This window comes from Triticum dicoccoides, chromosome 3B (assembly GCF_002162155.2).
Source record: "Triticum dicoccoides isolate Atlit2015 ecotype Zavitan chromosome 3B, WEW_v2.0, whole genome shotgun sequence".
Taxonomy (NCBI): Eukaryota; Viridiplantae; Streptophyta; class Magnoliopsida; order Poales; family Poaceae; genus Triticum; species Triticum dicoccoides.
Genome location: NC_041385.1, coordinates 106554254 through 106571801, shown reverse-complemented (window position 1 = coordinate 106571801; position 17548 = coordinate 106554254). Strand labels below are relative to the sequence as shown.

General features: G+C 47.2%; 1 protein-coding gene across 2 annotated transcripts; it reads left to right on the top strand.

Moving 5' to 3' along the window:
- Positions 1 to 3226: 3226 nt before the first annotated feature.
- On the top strand, positions 3227 to 14114 carry LOC119275039. 2 transcript variants are annotated; one of them, XM_037555812.1, is made up of 9 exons: positions 3329 to 3453; positions 9741 to 9813; positions 10345 to 10509; positions 10641 to 10746; positions 11122 to 11304; positions 11799 to 11964; positions 12937 to 13232; positions 13485 to 13577; positions 13668 to 14114. In XM_037555812.1, exons 2-9 carry the CDS (start codon positions 9799 to 9801, stop codon positions 13721 to 13723), a joined length of 1080 nt encoding a protein of 359 aa, XP_037411709.1. In that variant the 5' UTR covers positions 3329 to 3453; positions 9741 to 9798; the 3' UTR covers positions 13724 to 14114. The 2 variants fall into 2 exon arrangements, with proteins under 2 accessions (XP_037411710.1, XP_037411709.1); XM_037555813.1 differs by lacking the exon at positions 9741 to 9813 and having other exon boundaries at positions 3227 to 3453.
- The last annotated feature ends 3434 nt before the right edge of the window (positions 14115 to 17548 follow it).

Here is a 17548-nt window from a genome sequence, read left to right as displayed (position 1 = left end):
GGGGGGGGGGGTGGGGGGTAACAGATTGTACCGTTGAATTCTGTTGTATCTTATCCCTAGTCTTTAGGGTCACAACTCCCACTCCGTGCACAAGGCATACTTGCCTATGACTGCCGGAGGGTAGAGGGAGCCGGCTATATATGTACCTGTAATCACTCTGAGTAATATAGCAAGTGTGTGTGGAGCACTATTCATCTTCTAGCTCTCTTGAGCCTTCATTCTAATAAAAATGTATGCGGCTACAGTTGAATGGCGTCCTCCCGCATTAGTGTCTGTAGACTGGTCTCCTGTCTGAGGACGAATGTGGGAGAAAATTTGTGAGTCGCCATTAAAGATGCCCTTATCTCCGATACCGTCATCCTCGGGACAAAAACACAAGCGGCAATTACAGTACCTTGACTGGTTATTTTTTGTCACAATATATACAGTACATCACAATAGACGGTGAGAAGGAAGTGTGGAATTGACAGGGGAGCAGTGCAAGAGAAACACCTCTCATAGCACATGTCAAGTGGGCTGTCATTTTCTTCCCTTGTCCAGTAGCCCGAAGGCACATTACAGGTTACGTAGTTATCCGAAATCGCCATTAGTCTCACCGAAAACGGCTGAGTGGACAACATAATCCAGGCAGAGTGGAGCTGCAGTGCGCGAGCGTCGTGGCCAGTGCTGCCATCAGTCGCGCTTCCAGAGCTCCTCCGAGATATTTAATGGCCAGGAGCCCAGGACTCACCGAATCTGCAGTAGCGGCATACGACTGAGCAACGTTGTTTTTGGGGGAGAGAGATATGCAGCCATGCTGGCTTGATCTGGATGGAGACACATGATGGAATTAATTGGCACGGATGGAGACACATGATGGAATTAATTGGCACCTTTCTAATTCCTCCATTGGCAAGTGAAGAAGAGATCGTACATACGTAACACTCCAATGTGCAAAGGGTTTGCCACGCTCACGTGCAGGATGCCAACGTCTCCATTTATTGGTGCCACTGGGTTTTGTACGTGCATGAAGGAAAGCTTAAAACATTTGGCGGTTTCTAGCTAATCTTTCGGACCGTGGCATTGAAACAGTCCTAAAAGTTTACCCAAATGATGAGTGCCGAACGTGTGACATGAAGCAATCCGATCCTGATCATTTTTACAACTAAAATTGCCATCTAAAAAGAAAAAAACAAATCAATTTTTTTTTAAAATTTGTCATCCGAAAAGAAAGTTGTCATGCTTGACAACTAAAGTTGCCATCCTCGCGTCACTAAACTTGTCATAAAAAATGTTCCGAGTTGTCATGTGTTCGTACCACACGTGTGCCACTTATCAGGGTCCAAAGTTTGTACGGTACAAAATCTCGTTGAATAGCAACAATCATGCCGTGGGTGAGTAAATCAGAAATTTCAGTATCTAAGTATAAATGCTAAGAAAAAGAAGAATGAATTATTGATTTGCAGCAATATACTATGTCTTTCACATACAACTAGAAGAAAAAGGTAGAGTAATTTTCTTTTTGAATGATAGTTCCAAAAAATTGTACTCAAATGTCTAGAAAGCATATTCGTAAAAATATTTGCTACATAATGATTACAGTCCTGAGCATTTTTTTATCATGTCACTTAGGACACATGAGTGTGTGAAAACAAATCTAGGTCCCCTATAAGTTTTAGTGATTAATGACAAGGTAATTAAGAGAACAAATTGAGGTATAGTCCATTTGGTAAGTGGAAACATGCATGGAGACCAATACTTCTGATCATCAAGAAGGTTAGAGCCCAAGGATTATCGTTTTTAACTTTTTTAGGGTTTTAATGGACCAAAGAGCCACATTGAGAAGAACAGTGGTATTATAAACAGGAACACATGCAAAAAAATCTAGGGATAAACACCTTACTGAGAATTCAAGCTATGTATCCTTTAGACTTTCGACTAAAAACACTCTTATCCGCCAACATAACACTATCTGGGTTCCTCTAGACCAGTCGACTAGTTGTACCGAGCCAACAAGAAAAGTGTTGAGCCATTTTCCGGTAAGTTCGGGCATTTCCTCCCTAGTCAAATGTTGTCTCCTTCACCTTTGGTACCTCTGAGTTATTTCCCTTATGTCACTTAGGACTTACCCAATTATGCAAAGCTGCATGCCAAAGGATGCTATGTCAAAATCGGTACCACCGAGAAATAACAACTTAGTATTTGTGAGTGAATGACTTATTCGCGAAAATATCGAGCTTTTCCTTAGCTCGCACTTTCGAGATTGTCCATCTGATACCTCAAGGTTTGGAAACCAAAGGTGCTTCTAGATAATCTATTGCCTCTGGGTGTTTAGGACAATTCGAAGGAGTTTGTTTTCCTCCTTCTGCCCCTAAGTTTCATGGCCTTTCCTTGAGCTCACTTGCCCTGTCTGGATCTGGTTGTCCGAAAAGCTTTGTGATTGCACTGAGATGGAGTCAAGGCTGACGTGGTTGGCCTTGTGTTTTTGCTGCAAAATGTTGAGAGTGGATTGGGTTAGAAGCATAGCCAACACGGAGGCGGTGGCAGTGACGGAGGTGAGGGCTAAACTTAGGGTGTGAAGGGGGACATGCCAGCATTAGAGAAGATTTAACGAACCCCGGTCCACTTGGATGGGGGGGGGAGGGTCTGTGAACGAAGCACCAACAAATCTTGAACACTGGCTCTCACAAAACGAACATCGCAATGTGTAGAAAAAAAATCAAAAATATGAGCACTCGTGCCAAGTCTAAGGTCCGGTTCTTGAGAAACGGACCTCCGCCCAAATAACTAGCTAGGATTGTGAAAAATATGGGTTCAATATTCTAGAAGAATCTAGGGGTGGGTGATTCTCAAGATTCTGACATAATCAACCAAAATAATTGGGCCTAAGACTTATACCCGGACGAGATGATTTTATCCAAAGGAATCTAGCCATCTAAAATACGATCTACTATGAATATTGATGCACACAATTTAGCTAAAATTTCTACTTCGTTAGATGTTGGTCGTCATTTGTGGCTGGGTTTATCCCATGACCAGTTTGTTATTTCTGTAAACCGAGCTGCTACTTCGCAATAAAGTTTTGGTTTATCACTAAAAGAAATCTAAAGTACGCTTACCTAAAAAAAATATCTAAAGCACAACCAGTTCGTCAATAAATAATTATCTACTTCCAATTAAATTTAAAACTGTCTTATCGAGAGCCAAGCTTACTCCTCTTTTCCTAGTACTGGTACATTTTCCGTTTCTTTTCACTTCCCCCTTCCCAGGCCCTCGCTCCTGACCTTCTCTTCCTCGCGGCGGAGGTACCTACAGCTGCGGCCGCCTCAATCCCGCCCCTCCTCTCGCCTCTCGGGGGACGCGCGCCGCCGCCGCCGCCATCGCCGTTCACTTTCTTCTTTTCCCCCCGGGACATCCTGCAGCTGTCTCCACCGGTCCCAGTCTCTCGCCATTGGGCTCCTTCCTTCCTTCGAGGTATGAGCAGCTAGGTTGTTTTCTTCCACCGCAGTACCAATTCTCTGTTCTGTTAAATCAATCAATCCCACTAGGGTAGGGAGGGGACCTTCACAATTTTTGGGTATGCCGGTGCACACCCGGCACACCATCTTGTCTTAACAATTTCTGCTCTTTACTGAATTTCCATGCCGCGCGTTCAGTCCCCCCCTTCTTGGTGTTAGGTTGCTGAGCAATTCCTTTTTACACGAGCCGTACTGTAAGTGTATCAGTTAATTTTGGCACAAGTGATTGTGGACCGTTCATTTTTGTCCCACCATTTTCTTGTTTTCCCCCCTTTTACATTTCCAGGTTTTTTGCACTTCATAGAATTATTATGATATGTGCTTTGTTTCCAAAACCAGCGCTCTTCATTTTTTTTTAAAAGTGCTAGTCTCGGACTGATATGTTAAATTTGATGTTAATTGAGTACCTACTGTCAACAATTTAGTATTTGGCGTGCTGTTCTGTTTCCGTGATTTATATATGGTCAATGTTACAAATCCAGTTCAATTTCTAAGATTAAGATTGCACTGTCATCTCTGGTACACCAGAGTCAAGTTAAGTTCAATGATTTCTCTCAGCTTATGAATGGTACTTCTTGGGCACAGTATCACTTCCTGTTGTGTGCCATTTAGTAAGCTCAACCCTCCCTTTTTACCGATTATGGATATTATCAGTTAAATTAAACCTACATTATGCATTTCCTTTGAGCACACAGTTTATTCTGTAGATGCATATGCAACAAGTTTTTTTTAATGAAACCTGCAACATGTTCTTATTTAAGCATCCAGTATTGTTCCATCTTATGAATGCCATTGTCATGTGGGGCGCTGCGTACAGGCGCGGGTCGCGCGCCCAGGAGCAGCAGCCGACGGCCACGGCTGGCGAGGCATGATCGGGGCAAGGAGTCCTGATACTACGCTGGTTCCTAGAGTCCAGGAGTAGTTAGTCTTGATCCTACGTTAGTTCCTAGAGTCCAGGAGTAGTTAGTATCCTAGTTTGTTAGAAGCCCATAAGGCCTTTATATATCCTGTAATCTGCACCCTTGGACACAAGCAATAAATCATTATCTCCTACCTCTTCCTCTACTCCTAATCTCTCCTCCTGCACCATTGAGCAGTTAGGCAAAAACCCTAGCGCTCCTATCAACCGAGACTACGAACTACGTAGTCGAGGTCCTGCTGTCTTGGGCACCGAGGTCCTTGACAACTTGGTATCGGGTTCCAGGCGATCCTCTTCCTCGTCCACGCTCCATCCGCAGCCCGCCTCCACCCCTGCGTCCGCGCCAGGCACACCTCCATCGCCACCATCCGCCGCCGCCTCGGTCACTTCCGGCATGGCAGAACCAACCACCACTGATCTGGCCAAGATGATCGAGGCCTTGACTGCAACGGTGGCGTCCCTGCAGACGTCCGTCGCCGCACTCCAGAAGGACAAGTCCGCCTCCTCGTCGAGCGCTGACGGAGCCCATGATGGGCAGCACCACAACGATCGACCGCCCCGGTTTCAGAAGATGGACTTCCCCAAGTTCGACGACAAGTCCGATCCTCTCGCATTCATCAACAGATGCGAGTCCTTCTTCCATCAACAACAGATCGCCGAGGAGGAGAAAGTGTGGATGGCGTCATACAATCTTGAGGGTACTGCCCAACTGTGGTATATGCATGTCCAGCGCGACGAGGGCACACCTCCGTGGCGCCGCTTCACCGAGCTGCTCAATCTCCGCTTCGGGCCACCTCTGCGCGCTAACCCGCTAGGCGAACTAATGGCGTGCAAGTGCACGACATCCGTCGTCGACTTCCAGGAGCGGTTTGAGGCGATCCTTCCCCGGGCAGGCACCTTATCAGAGACATAGAAGGTTCAGATCTTCACCGCGGGACTCCAGCCACCTCTCAGCCTCGACGTGGAAATCCACAACCCGCAGTCCCTCGCCATCGCCATGAGCCTCGCCCGCAAATTGGAGCTGTGCGACCAGTGCACGCTCGCCTCCGCGCCACCGGTGCGTTTTCAGCAGAAGGGCATCCTGCCGACGCCCGTACCACGCTTCGCGCCCCCCGCACCGGCTCCACCAGCCGCACCCCAGCATGCCCCTAGTCTGCCGGAAGGGCGCCAAATCAAACGCCTGTCACAGGCTGAGATGGAGGAACGCTGTCGCCTGGGCCTATGCTTCAATTGTAATGAGAAGTTTGGCAGGGGCCACAACCGCGTGTGCCAGCGCATCTTTCTCCTCGACCTGGCGCCGGACGACGACGACGACGACACGGCCTCCACCACCGCTGATGCCTCGCTGGCTGACCCTTAGATCTCGCTCCACGCAATCTCCGGCGTGCGCACGAGCGAGACCATGCAGATGCATATCACCCTCGGGGGTGTCTCCCTCCTCGCCCTGATCGACTCAGGCTCCACCCACAACTTCATCGCCGAGGAGGCGGCCGCTCGTGCTACGCTGCCATCCCCCACCACCGAGAAGATGCGCGTCACGGTCGCCAACGGCGAGCGCGTTCCGTGCCAGGGCGCATACCGCGCCGTGCCCTTCCGCATCGACCAAGAGGTGTTCTCGGAGGATTTCCTCGCCTTGCCGCTCGCAGGCTACGACGTCGTCCTGGGCACACAGTGGCTTGCGACGCTTGGACCGATCCTGTGGGATTTCCGCGCCCTCTCCATGACGTTCTGGCGGAGGGGCCATCGGGTGTGCTGGCGCGGCATTGCAGGACCGGACGGACCAGCCCTGAAATCATGCAGCGGCCGCGACTTCCTCGACGCCATCATCACCGAGTTCGACGGCATCTTCGCCGAACCCTCCGGCGTGCCACCACCCCGCAGTCGCGACCACGGCATCACCCTGCTGCCCGGTTCCGCCCCGGTGGCCGTCCGTCCGTATCGCTACCCGGCCGCGCACAAGGACGAGCTAGAGCGTCAGTGCGCCGCCATGCTCGCCCAGGGCATCATCCGAGCGAGTTGTTCCGCATTCTCATCGCCGGTACTGCTGGTCCGCAAGGCCGACGGGTCCTGGCACTTCTGCATCGACTACCGCGCCCTAAACGCCATTACCATCAAGGATGCGTTTCCGATCCCGGTGGTGGACGAACTCCTCGACGAGCTCCGGCGCGCTCGTTTCTTCACCAAGCTCGACTTGCGCTCCGGCTACCACCAGGTGTGGATGCGTGCGGAGGACATCCCAAAGACCGCCTTCCGTACCCACGACGGCCTCTACGAGTTCCTGGTGATGCCGTTCGGCCTCTGCAACGCGCCGGCAACGTTCCAGGCACTCATGAACGATCTGCTACGGCCGTACCTGCGCCGCTTCGTTCTCGTCTTCTTTGACGACATCCTCATTTTCAGCGAGACGTGGGCAAACCATCTCCGACATGTGCGCACCGTCTTCACCGTCCTGCACCAGCACCGGCTCTTCGTCAAGCGATCCAAATGCGCGTTCGCCGTCGAGTCGATCTCCTACCTGGGTCACACCATCTCCGCTGCAGGAGTGGCCATGGATCCGGAAAAGGTGCAGGCAGTGGCCGAATGGCCGCAGCCACGCTCGGCGCGCGCGGTCTGGGGGTTCCTCGGCCTTGTGGGGTACTACCGCAAGTTTGTCAAGGAGTTTGGCGTGGTTGCCGCGCCACTGACGGCCCTCCTTCGCAAGGATGGTTTCTCCTGGTCGCCGGAGGCGGCAACAGCTTTTACCGCCCTCAAGACGGCGGTCACCACGGCTCCCGTCCTCGCGTTGCCGGACTTCACACGGCCGTTCATCGTCGAGTGTGACGCCTCTACATACGGCTTCGGGGCCGTCCTTCTTCAGGACCAGCACCCGGTGGCTTTCTTTAGCCGGCCGGCCGCGCCACGTCACCGTTCCCTGGCAGCATATGAACGGGAACTCATCGGCCTGGTGCTCGCTATTCGTCATTGGAGACCATACCTCTGGGGGCGCCAATTTGTGGTAAAAACGGATCACTACAGTCTCAAATTCCTACTTGACCAGCGTTTGGCAACCATTCCGCAGCATCATTGGGTCGGCAAACTACTGGGGTTCGACTTCACCGTGGAGTACAAGGCCGGTAGTACAAACACGGTGGCGGACGCCCTTTCCCGCCGCGACACGGAGGACACGTCGATCATGGCGATATCGGGTCCTCGCTTCAACTTCATCGATCGCCTCCGGCAAGCTACGTCAACCGACCCGGCGCTCGTCGCGCTGCGTGAGGATATCACGGCGGGTACGCGGCAGCAGCCGTGGTCGCTCTCCGACGGCCTCGTCACTTTCAACGGCCGCCTCTACATTCCGCCGTCATCCCCGCTACTCCAGGAGCTCCTCACCGCAGTGCACGACGACGGGCACGAAGGCGTCCTGCGCACCCTGCATCGTCTCCGCCGCGACTTCCACGCACCTAACCTGCGCAAGACGGTGCAAGAGTACGTCCGCGCCTGCGGTACTTGCTAGAGGTACAAGTCCGAGCACTTGCACCCCGCCGGTCTGCTGCTGCCGCTGCCGGTGCCCACGGACGTGTGGACTGACGTCGGCATCGACTTCGTGGAAGCGCTCCCTCGCGTTGGCGGGAAGTCCGTCATCCTCACCGTGGTGGATCGCTTTAGCAAGTACTGCCACTTCGTGGCGTTGGCCCACCCGTACACGGCAGAGTCGGTGGCACAGGTGTTCTTCACCGAGATCGTGCGCCTCCATGGCGTTCCACAGTCCATGGTTTCGGACCGCGACCCCGTCTTCACCTCGGCGTTTTGGCGGGAGCTCATGCGCCTCACCGGGACGAAGCTGCACATGACGTCGGCGTTTCATCCTCAGTCGGATGGCCAAACGGAGGCTGCTAACAAGATCATTGTTATGTACCTGCGTTGCCTCACAGGGGATCGTCCACGCCAGTGGCTACGGTGGCTTCCCTGGGCCGAGTACATCTACAACACCGCCTACCAGACGGCGACCCAAGAAACTCCGTTCAAGCTCGTGTATGGCCGCGATCCTCCCACTATTCGTTCTTACGAGCCAGGCGACACGAGGGTGGCGGCCGTGGCAAAAGGCATGGCGGAGCGAGACGAGTTACTCGCTGATGTCCGCTATCGACTACAGCAGGCGCAGGCGGTCTACAAGGCCTACTACGACAAACGCCATCGCGACGTCAGGCATGTAGTGGGCGATTGGGTGTGGCTTCGTCTTCGCCAGCGCGCCGCATCTTCTCTCAACTTGCCAACCAGGGGCAAGCTCAAGCCACGCTTCTACGGGCCATACCGCATTTCCGAGGTCGTCAACGACGTCGCCTACCGCCTTGAGCTACCGGTGCGCTCGCGCCTCCATGATGTGTTCCACGTGGGCCTCCTCAAGAAGTTCTTCGGCACGCCTCCAACTTCACCGCCGGGTTTGCCTCCAATCCACAACGGTGCGGCTGTCCCGGAACCAGAACGCGTGACTCGTTCACGCCTCGCACGCGGCGTTCGCCAGCTCCTTGTCCACTGGAAGGGCGAGGCTGCGTCATCGGCAACATGGGAGGATCTTGACAGTTTCGTCGAGCGCTACCCCGCTTTTCAGCTCGAGGACGAGCTGCTGGTCGAGGGGGGGAGAGATGTCATGTGGGGCGCTGCGTACAGGCGCGGGTCGCGCGCCCAGGAGCAGCAGCCGACGGCCACGGCTGACGAGGCATGATCGGGGCAAGGAGTCCTGATACTACGTTGGTTCCTAGAGTCCAGGAGTAGTTAGTCTTGATCCTACGGTAGTTCCTAGAGTCCAGGAGTAGTTAGTCTCCTAGTTTGTTAGAAGCCCATAAGGCCTTTATATATCCTGTAATCTGCACCCTTAGACGCAAGCAATAAATCATTATCTCCTACCTCTTCCTCTACTCCTAATCTCTCCTCCTGCACCATTGAGCAGTTAGGCAAAAACCCTAGCGCTCCTATCAACCGAGATTACGAACTACGTAGTCGAGGTCCTGCTGTCTTGGGCACCGAGGTCCTTGACAGCCATAATGCCATACTTGTTGAAGTAGAATATCAATACTACTTGTTTCCTTATACCTTGAAGGACCTCATACTTCATTCTCTCTATGATGTCACTGCAATTATTTTAATTCCTTTTTACGGAACAACAAATTTGAAAATCATCAGCTTCCTAGTCTACAGTGAAATAAATGGGAAAGCTATTTCCAGCAAGACTATTTTAGAGCGCACTGCAACTGTTTGATGTTTATTTTTAACTTCTTCCCGTCTGAAACGTAACACCATTTGCATGCATTCTAGCATAACCATCGATATATTTTTCCTATCAGGATAAGCATTGATCCTGGATTTAGCTATTTCTTGTATGTGATAAGCAGATAAACTGCAATGAAGGATTCTCAGGTGAATTTGCTTGCTATTTTCAGTTGATGAAAATACTATTTGTAATTATTTTTATCTTTGATACTAAAAATTTGTCTGGTTAGTCTAATCAGATGGTGGAAGTGCGTAGAACTTCTATTTACTAGACTAGAGAGTAATAATATAATTATACATTATGCATTGCATATGAACCGGAATTTTGCTACAGCTTTTATCGGTAATTGGTAACACAACACGTCTATAGTTATCGGGTCAATATAGGATTAAGCATTGAACACATAATATTTGCGCTTAATATCAAGAATATGAGGTACTGCTGCGACACTTTCTTTAGCCTACAGTTCTCTGTTATTCAGCATTAGTGGTACCTTGACCAGTCAAGATACCGTTGTCACCTCTAATATTAGAGAAACTTATCTCAATGCCAAGGCATATTTTTTTTTCTTGTTAATAGCACTCATAATTGACTGATACTGTTTTCAGTATTAGCATCCATTTTGTTTTGTCTTTAGCAGGTGATTGATTTATGTTACTTATGCAAATTTCCTACAGGATATTCAGAGCACGACAGAGCTGCAGATGTCACCCCAAGGTACCAATGAAGTGCAAAGTAACCAACTAAACACAATGGCCACTGATGCTCCTGCAGGAGATCCTAGTTCTTTGACAGTCGCTAGTAATGATAATAGAAAAGTCTCCCGCGAAGACATTGAACTTGTAAGATGTCTAGCTGTTGTTCTGCAGTCTTCAGCTTTTTTAATGCTAATTTATCACCATATTGCATACCTCTACAGTGGGTGTTCCACACTCTTGTCAATTAATTAATGAAACTTGACATCCTGCTGCAGGTCCAGAATTTAATAGAGCGCTGTCTGCAGCTATACATGACCAAAGGAGAGGTTGTTAGGACACTTTCTGCTCGTGCGAGAATAGAACCTGGCTTCACAACTTTAGGTAATATGTTGCAAATTCAGTTGCTGATGATATTCCTGTTTGGGGTTCTTTTTTGTACTTACTAGTTTATTTATCTGTTTGCTTCTTTCATGTAATTCAGAGCACACCGGTAATACTACTACAGTATGCACAAATCCTGCCCATCAGATTGATGAACAAATTAGCTTGATATAATGAAGTTGTAGCCCTGTACTGACCTATGATCATCGATACCTACATGGATAGTAATTTCTCACGACAGACGGAAAATCTTAAATCCTCTCTGAGCTCAAGTTCTTTTATACTATGTTTCTTGAACCTCAAGTATCTAGATATAAATCTATTGGAGTTCTGAAGTCTTTCTGCTTACTTTCTTGATATTTTTTGTATTTTCAGTATGGCAGAAACTTGAAGAAGAGAACCCTGAATTCTTTCGGGCTTACTATATAAGATTGAAACTGAAAAGACAGATTATCTTGTTCAACCATTTGTTGCAGCACCAGTGTAATTTGATGAAATATCCAGCACATCCGAACGTTCCACTGGCTCCAATGCAAAATGGGATGCATCCTATGCCAGGTAATGTCCATGTTTTACATGTCTAGTGCTCAAAAGAGGCTAAACAAGTACATTGTAGTTTAAGATTTCTAATATATGCTGCCTTTTCTCCTTAGCTGTTATTTTTACTACAGTTTACTTTTTCTATCAGATATTTTTCTCCCCTTTCACTTTATTCTACTGAAAGGATTTTGCAAGTCCACATCTTATATCAAAATGTATTATCATCATAAGCAACTATGCTCGCCCTCTTCTTTCTCGGGTCCATATTATCCATCATTTATTGCAGTAGTGTTGGCTGGGTATGGGAAGACTCTGTAATGATATCTCTATCTATAGGAGTAAAGATCTTAAAATGATGGGGTTTTTCTGCACTTGTACTGAGTTTCATGGTGCATATTATCCTTAGCATGATTTAGACAAGTTTCAGGTTTAGCTTTAATCGTCGACTGGTTTAGACATTTATAAAAGTATCGTTATCATTGTTATTGAACGCAAGTCCGAATCTGGTGCAGTTAACAATCTACCGATGGGGTATCCAGTACTTCAGCAACCTCTGATGCCTGCTCCCGGCCAGCCTCACATTGATCCGATGGTTTGTGGTCTATCCAGCGGTCATGTGGTGAATGGGATCCCTGCACCAGGTGGCTATCAACCAATTCGCATGAACTCCGGAAACGAGTAAGCATTATCTTTATCAGTTTAACCATGTTCTTTTTTCCTTCACGTGGGATATATTGGTTTAGGCCCTCTTTGATTCATAGGATTTTCAAAATGTAGGAATAGGAAAAGTATAGGGTTGGAGTGGCATGCACAAATGAATCCTACAGGATTAGCATGAAGTGTTTGATGGCACAGGAAAAGCAAAGGAATTGTAAAAAGAGGTTGGGGTGGATGTTAGATTTCCTATGAAATGTAGAACAAAAAATTCCACAGGAAAAAATCCTATGTGATACAATCCTATGAATCAAAGGACCAACATAGGAAAAATTCTTAAGGATTTCAATCCTCCAGAAATCCTATAGAATTCCTTTGAATCAAAGGAGCCCTTAATCATGTTCTTGATAATATTTTCGTCTGGCGAATCATTTTCTCTCTATGTATGCACATTGAAAGCTTGGAACATTTTATCTTCAATGTTGCTTCTGTCCACATAGTTGTAGCACATCCTGCATATACACATACTGAGGTAAGGCACATACAGTTATTTTTGTTGCTGCACTTGTCAAACTGCCAGGGAGCAAATGCTTACTCAAGTGGTTGATTCTTTGGTATAATGTCACAGGATGTTATTCACTTATGTATGTACTTTAACTACGATGCTTATTTATTGATTGTTTTTTTAATCATTCTTCTGCTAAAAATGTTTCATGGAAGGTACTTGTCACTAGAAAAGTATCTTGTTCATTTTTGTTGTTATCCATATATCTGTTTCACATGATGTAATCTGATGTTGCTTGAACATGTTTTTTTAACCAATGTACGTTAAGCTGTTATTGCTGCAAATGTAATTAGGATTGTAGATTGCAGCCTTCTGACTTGTTGTCCTGCAAATAGTCTTATCCATAATCGTGTATTCTTTTTTCTTTTTCTCTTGCTATTCACATTCATGGCTAATATTATCTTAACCTGATTACCTGATGTTGCCTGAAGCATGGTTGTTGACAACGGTGCACCTGAAGTTGCACATAATGGTGCCATGTCATCTGAGATGGCTGTGAGTCCCTCATCGGCAGCATCAAGCAACCATGCTCCTTTCACTCCGTCGGAAATACCAGGGATGGCCATGGATACATCGATGCTAGATTCAGCATTTGGATCTGACATAGGGAACACAGAACCTCTGCAATTAGGGCCAGATGGGTCGTCAAGGGATTCCATCCGATCCTTGGGGCAGCTCTGGAATTTCAGCCTCTCTGATCTTACAGCTGATTTGACAAGTTTAGGAGGTGACCTTCTGGCTTTGGTAGTTTGAATTTATTTGATAGTATTTCTTTTGATAACCAGCTCTTCGAAAAATGAAACTGTGATCTACTCAGGATGAAAAGCTGAACACACAGCCTACTTTGATTAGCTAATTCTCTGCTTCTGATTGCTGTCAAGTAACACAACATTTGTACTTTCAGATTTATTTTGTGTGTCCTATTTGCCTGTCATTCTAAATTTATAATCACACTGTTGTATTCCACATTCATGTTCAGATTTGGAGGCTCTTGAGAACTACGAAGGTACCCCTTTCCTGCCCTCGGACTCGGACCTCTTACTTGATTCCCCAGACCATAATGATGACATAGGTAATTTTGGTTGTGTTTGTGATTTCTGTCGGCCGTGAAGTGTCAATTGATCATCATGCCTGACTTAATGGTTTGTGGTATTATCTCCAGTTGAGTACTTCGCCGACGCCATCAATGGGACTCAGTCAGACGAAGAGAAGTCATAGAGAAGATGACAGACTCAAATAGTCTCATTCAGACTGGGACCTGGCCAGAGTGTCATCTCATGTAGTGTAATCTTGTAGCTGCGCGCAAATCAGACTGGGCATTCACCCAGAGGTGCGGTGATTGGCGCGCGCTACTGAAGAATTTTGAAGCGTTTGATGCTAATTATTTGGAATAATCGGTTCAGGCAGCCTTCACTGGATAAAGTTGTTGCCCACAAGGCTGAAAAGTTTAGAAAATTGTGTCAAACCTCAGGAAACAACCCCTTTGTAATTGCTGAAGAAGTGGACAGTTCATCGTGTATTGCACCATTCATTGTCTCCCCGTGCCTGTTCCATTTTTCCTTTTCCTGAGGGTACGCAGTGCATCAAATTAAAGAGTTTACAAGGTGTAGACATGGAGTTTCTTCGCCCGAGCACTGCTGCTCCTTCTATCCTGACCAGTGAATGCAGTATGGGGATCTGTTCCATTTTTGTTTTGCATCCTTTTTTTTTTTGAACGGGGAACCTCTTGGTGTTTATTGTTCAGCCAACAAAGTTACATGTTTAATACATATGGTAAAAGAAAAGAGGGTGGATCACCATCCCAAATAAAATCTGAATGATTATCATATGCATGTTTTGCTAGCTGACGAGCTACTCGGTTGGCCTCTCTGGGGCAATGATTAAAAGGCGATTCCTTGGATGAACTGGGCCTTCGCAAAACAGTGCCAAAATTGCAGAGTAGGGGCTGAAGATCTCCAACTCTCCATTGCATGCACCGATCAACTCCAAAGAATCGGACTCAATGTTAACATTTGTGCACCCCAACGTCTCAATGAGCTCGATCCCTTTCATCAGAGCAAAGGCCTCACTGCAAAATAGCTCGCTGTACCAGCTACAGCCTCACCTATGCTGTTACGTGAAACGCCCCCGACAGCGAACCTAGTTAAAAGTCTCGTCTGCCATCTCTTCTGGTACTTTAGGTCACGTGCACCGCCCTATCAAGACTTTTTTTTTTGCGAAAGAAATTTCCAATCTATTCATCAATCATGGCAGTACAGAGAACACAAGAGGTAATAAAAATTACAACTAGGTCTATGGACCACCTAGCGACGACTACAAGCACTGGAGCGAGCCGAAGGCGCGCCACCGTCATCACCCCTCCATCACTGGAGCCGGGCAAACCTTGTTGTAGTAGACAGTCGGGAAGTCGTCGTGCTAAGGCCCCAAAGGACCAACACACCGGAGCAGCAACCATCGCCGATGAAGAGAGTTGTAGATTGGAAAGATCAAACCTGAAACCACACGAACGAAGACAAACAAAAACTGGATCCAAAGAGATCCACCGAAGACCAGCACCGACCGAATCCCATGAGATCCGACGGAGACACACCTCCACACATCCTCCAACAACGCTATTCGCACCATCGGGACAGAGATAGGACGTGGGAGACATTATTGCTACGGAGGGACATCGCCGCCGCCAAACAGCCCCAACCAAGACGTTCAACCTAGCAAGTGGACAGGCTCAAATGGCGTAGCTGATGTGTCATGCTAGGTATCTTTTATTGGCCAAGTCAGGCAGGATAGTCAAGTAAGAAAATAGACCATAAGCCATCCTTTATCTTTTTTTTCTAAGAAAGGGACAATAAATAGCTCATAGTTTCCTTGCAACTGCCCTAAGAGTTGTTCTTCTATCATCAGCGAGAGTTTACTTTGCTGTCGATGCAGGCAATAATAGATAGATTTCTGTACATAGTTGGGCCCAGGCTAAGAAAGAAATAATAAATGGATTCCTCCCCCTTTAGCATATGCTTATGTAGCACTCCTATTTTGAATAAGCTTATGGGCAAATACTAGAATATGCTTTTCTCCATTCGGAGATTTATATTCTGTCTCCTTATTTTTGAAAATAAGTTTTTAAGCAAGTGAGCAAGCCATACCATTCATCCTCCACCTCCTCGTCCATGAAGTCCGTTGACTTTCTTTTTCCGGTAAAGGCAGCATATGCCCTAAGAGCCTATTTTTCCACATCAAGAGGAAAGTCCCACACACAACCCCAAAAGAATAAACTGGATCGACCCCTATTCGCGCGCCTATGGACCGATGGTTCCCAACCAGTAACTAGTGCCCCCCCTATGGACCACTCCTATGTAACTCCAACAGAAAAGGGAGACAGAATATAAATGGAATATTATGGGCTTGCTCACCCTAAGCAACTGAAGGAAACTCGTATAGAAATACAGGTTTTGCTTCCGCATAAGAAAGGTCGCTACAAAGCTGGCTCACAGCAGTTCTCTCCTCTAGAGTGTAAAATCATGGATGGAGCTTGATGCAGCAGCCACTAGATTCCTACCTTTAGTGCTTGCCAATGGATGGTCCTTCTTTCCCTTCCGATACAAAAAAACGATTTATTGGCCTTCTCACTAGTGGTCTCAATCCTTGACTCCAGTATGTATCTCATATCAGGTGCCCTACTCCTTTTTATAGATAGATGCGTCTGGAGACTGATAACGCTTGTGATCTCTTTCTTTTTCTATTGGTTAAGGAATGCTAATAATGAAATAACTGATAGAGCTGCTAATGGATTTCATGTCCCTCTTGATCTCCATTCTCATTGGACGTTTTGACTTAGTAGCTATGTGATTTTTCACTTTGATCCGCGTACTTTATTTCTTCTTTCACTACTTCCTTTCGTCTCTCTTCTTCGGGCCCTGTATTGGGAACCATTCTTTTCCCGGTTCCCGTTAGAATAGCATTCCTTCCATTCTGCCAACCAACCATATCTCTTATCCCTAGCTCGGCTCTTTTAGAACCAATTTCCATCTTTCCACTGACAGCTGTGAAGAGCTCCCCTTCACTAGGTATGGTTGTTTTTGGTTCATAATGGTGGTCTAGGAGAACCCGAAACTAGAGCACACACGGGATATGCATTTTTTTCTATGGTTTGTGATTGTTGCAACCACCTGTCTCTCTTTTTTTTACTTTATCAGATATTTCATAAAACGAACTCTCTATGGATCCCCACCATAGAAGGGCAACAAGAGCTAATGGACTCAGTTAGGGCAACAGATGATAATGACTCGTCAGGTTCGAATTGACATTATTTATATACTAAGACCTATATTCCATGAAGGAGTCGCGAAACTTCTTTTAGGTTCTTATCTGAGATTCCGTCTATACGGAGCATATGTTGGTTTAGAATTGCTCGGGAATTCATTGATAGTGACTTTTGAAGTTCTAGGTTTTCTAGTCTACTCCTCTTTTTTCTCGATCGAGCCGCTTTCCCTCATTCTACTCGTCCAGCCCTCTTCACGAACTTGTACAATCAATGCCACAAAGATAGCAAACTCGATTATCGAATATATAAGGAAAGGGGCGACGGTTTGGCACCAGATATCCGGGGGTGTGGAAAGAGCAGCTGTGAAAAGCGGAAAAACCATCAAAAAACGACGATTGCTCGTGAAGGTTTCCACAGAAAGACCCCTTGGTTCTGGCAAACAGATCACAATTATAGGTACCTGGGAGCATACCGATGGAATGAACAAAATACGAACAGTTAACATAATATAGTCATAGATCTTAGGTTGTAACTTGATCATGAGCGAATTTGTTGATGTTGCACCCACGAAGTATGGAAAGTGCCAAACATTGGGAACTACCCGGGGAGGAGTTAGGAGCAGGAACAAGGAGAAGCGAGAACCACTTAAATGGAGGATTCTATTGTATTTCTGCCTTTGTTCCCCATAGCAACTGGGGATCGAAAAGCACCAAATTTGATGACTTATTAAGGGAAAGACGAAGTAAGAGCATGCTATTGAAGACGTTGCAACATATGTCGGGGGG

What these genes read in the sequence shown, in the direction of transcription:
- LOC119275039 (XM_037555812.1), top strand. An exon ending in CGCATGAACTCCGGAAACGA is followed by an intron (nt 11,965 to 12,936) that starts GTAAGCATTATC and finishes TGTTGCCTGAAG; the next exon opens with CATGGTTGTTGACAACGGTG. An exon ending in AGACCATAATGATGACATAG is followed by an intron (nt 13,578 to 13,667) that starts GTAATTTTGGTT and finishes TATTATCTCCAG; the next exon opens with TTGAGTACTTCGCCGACGCC.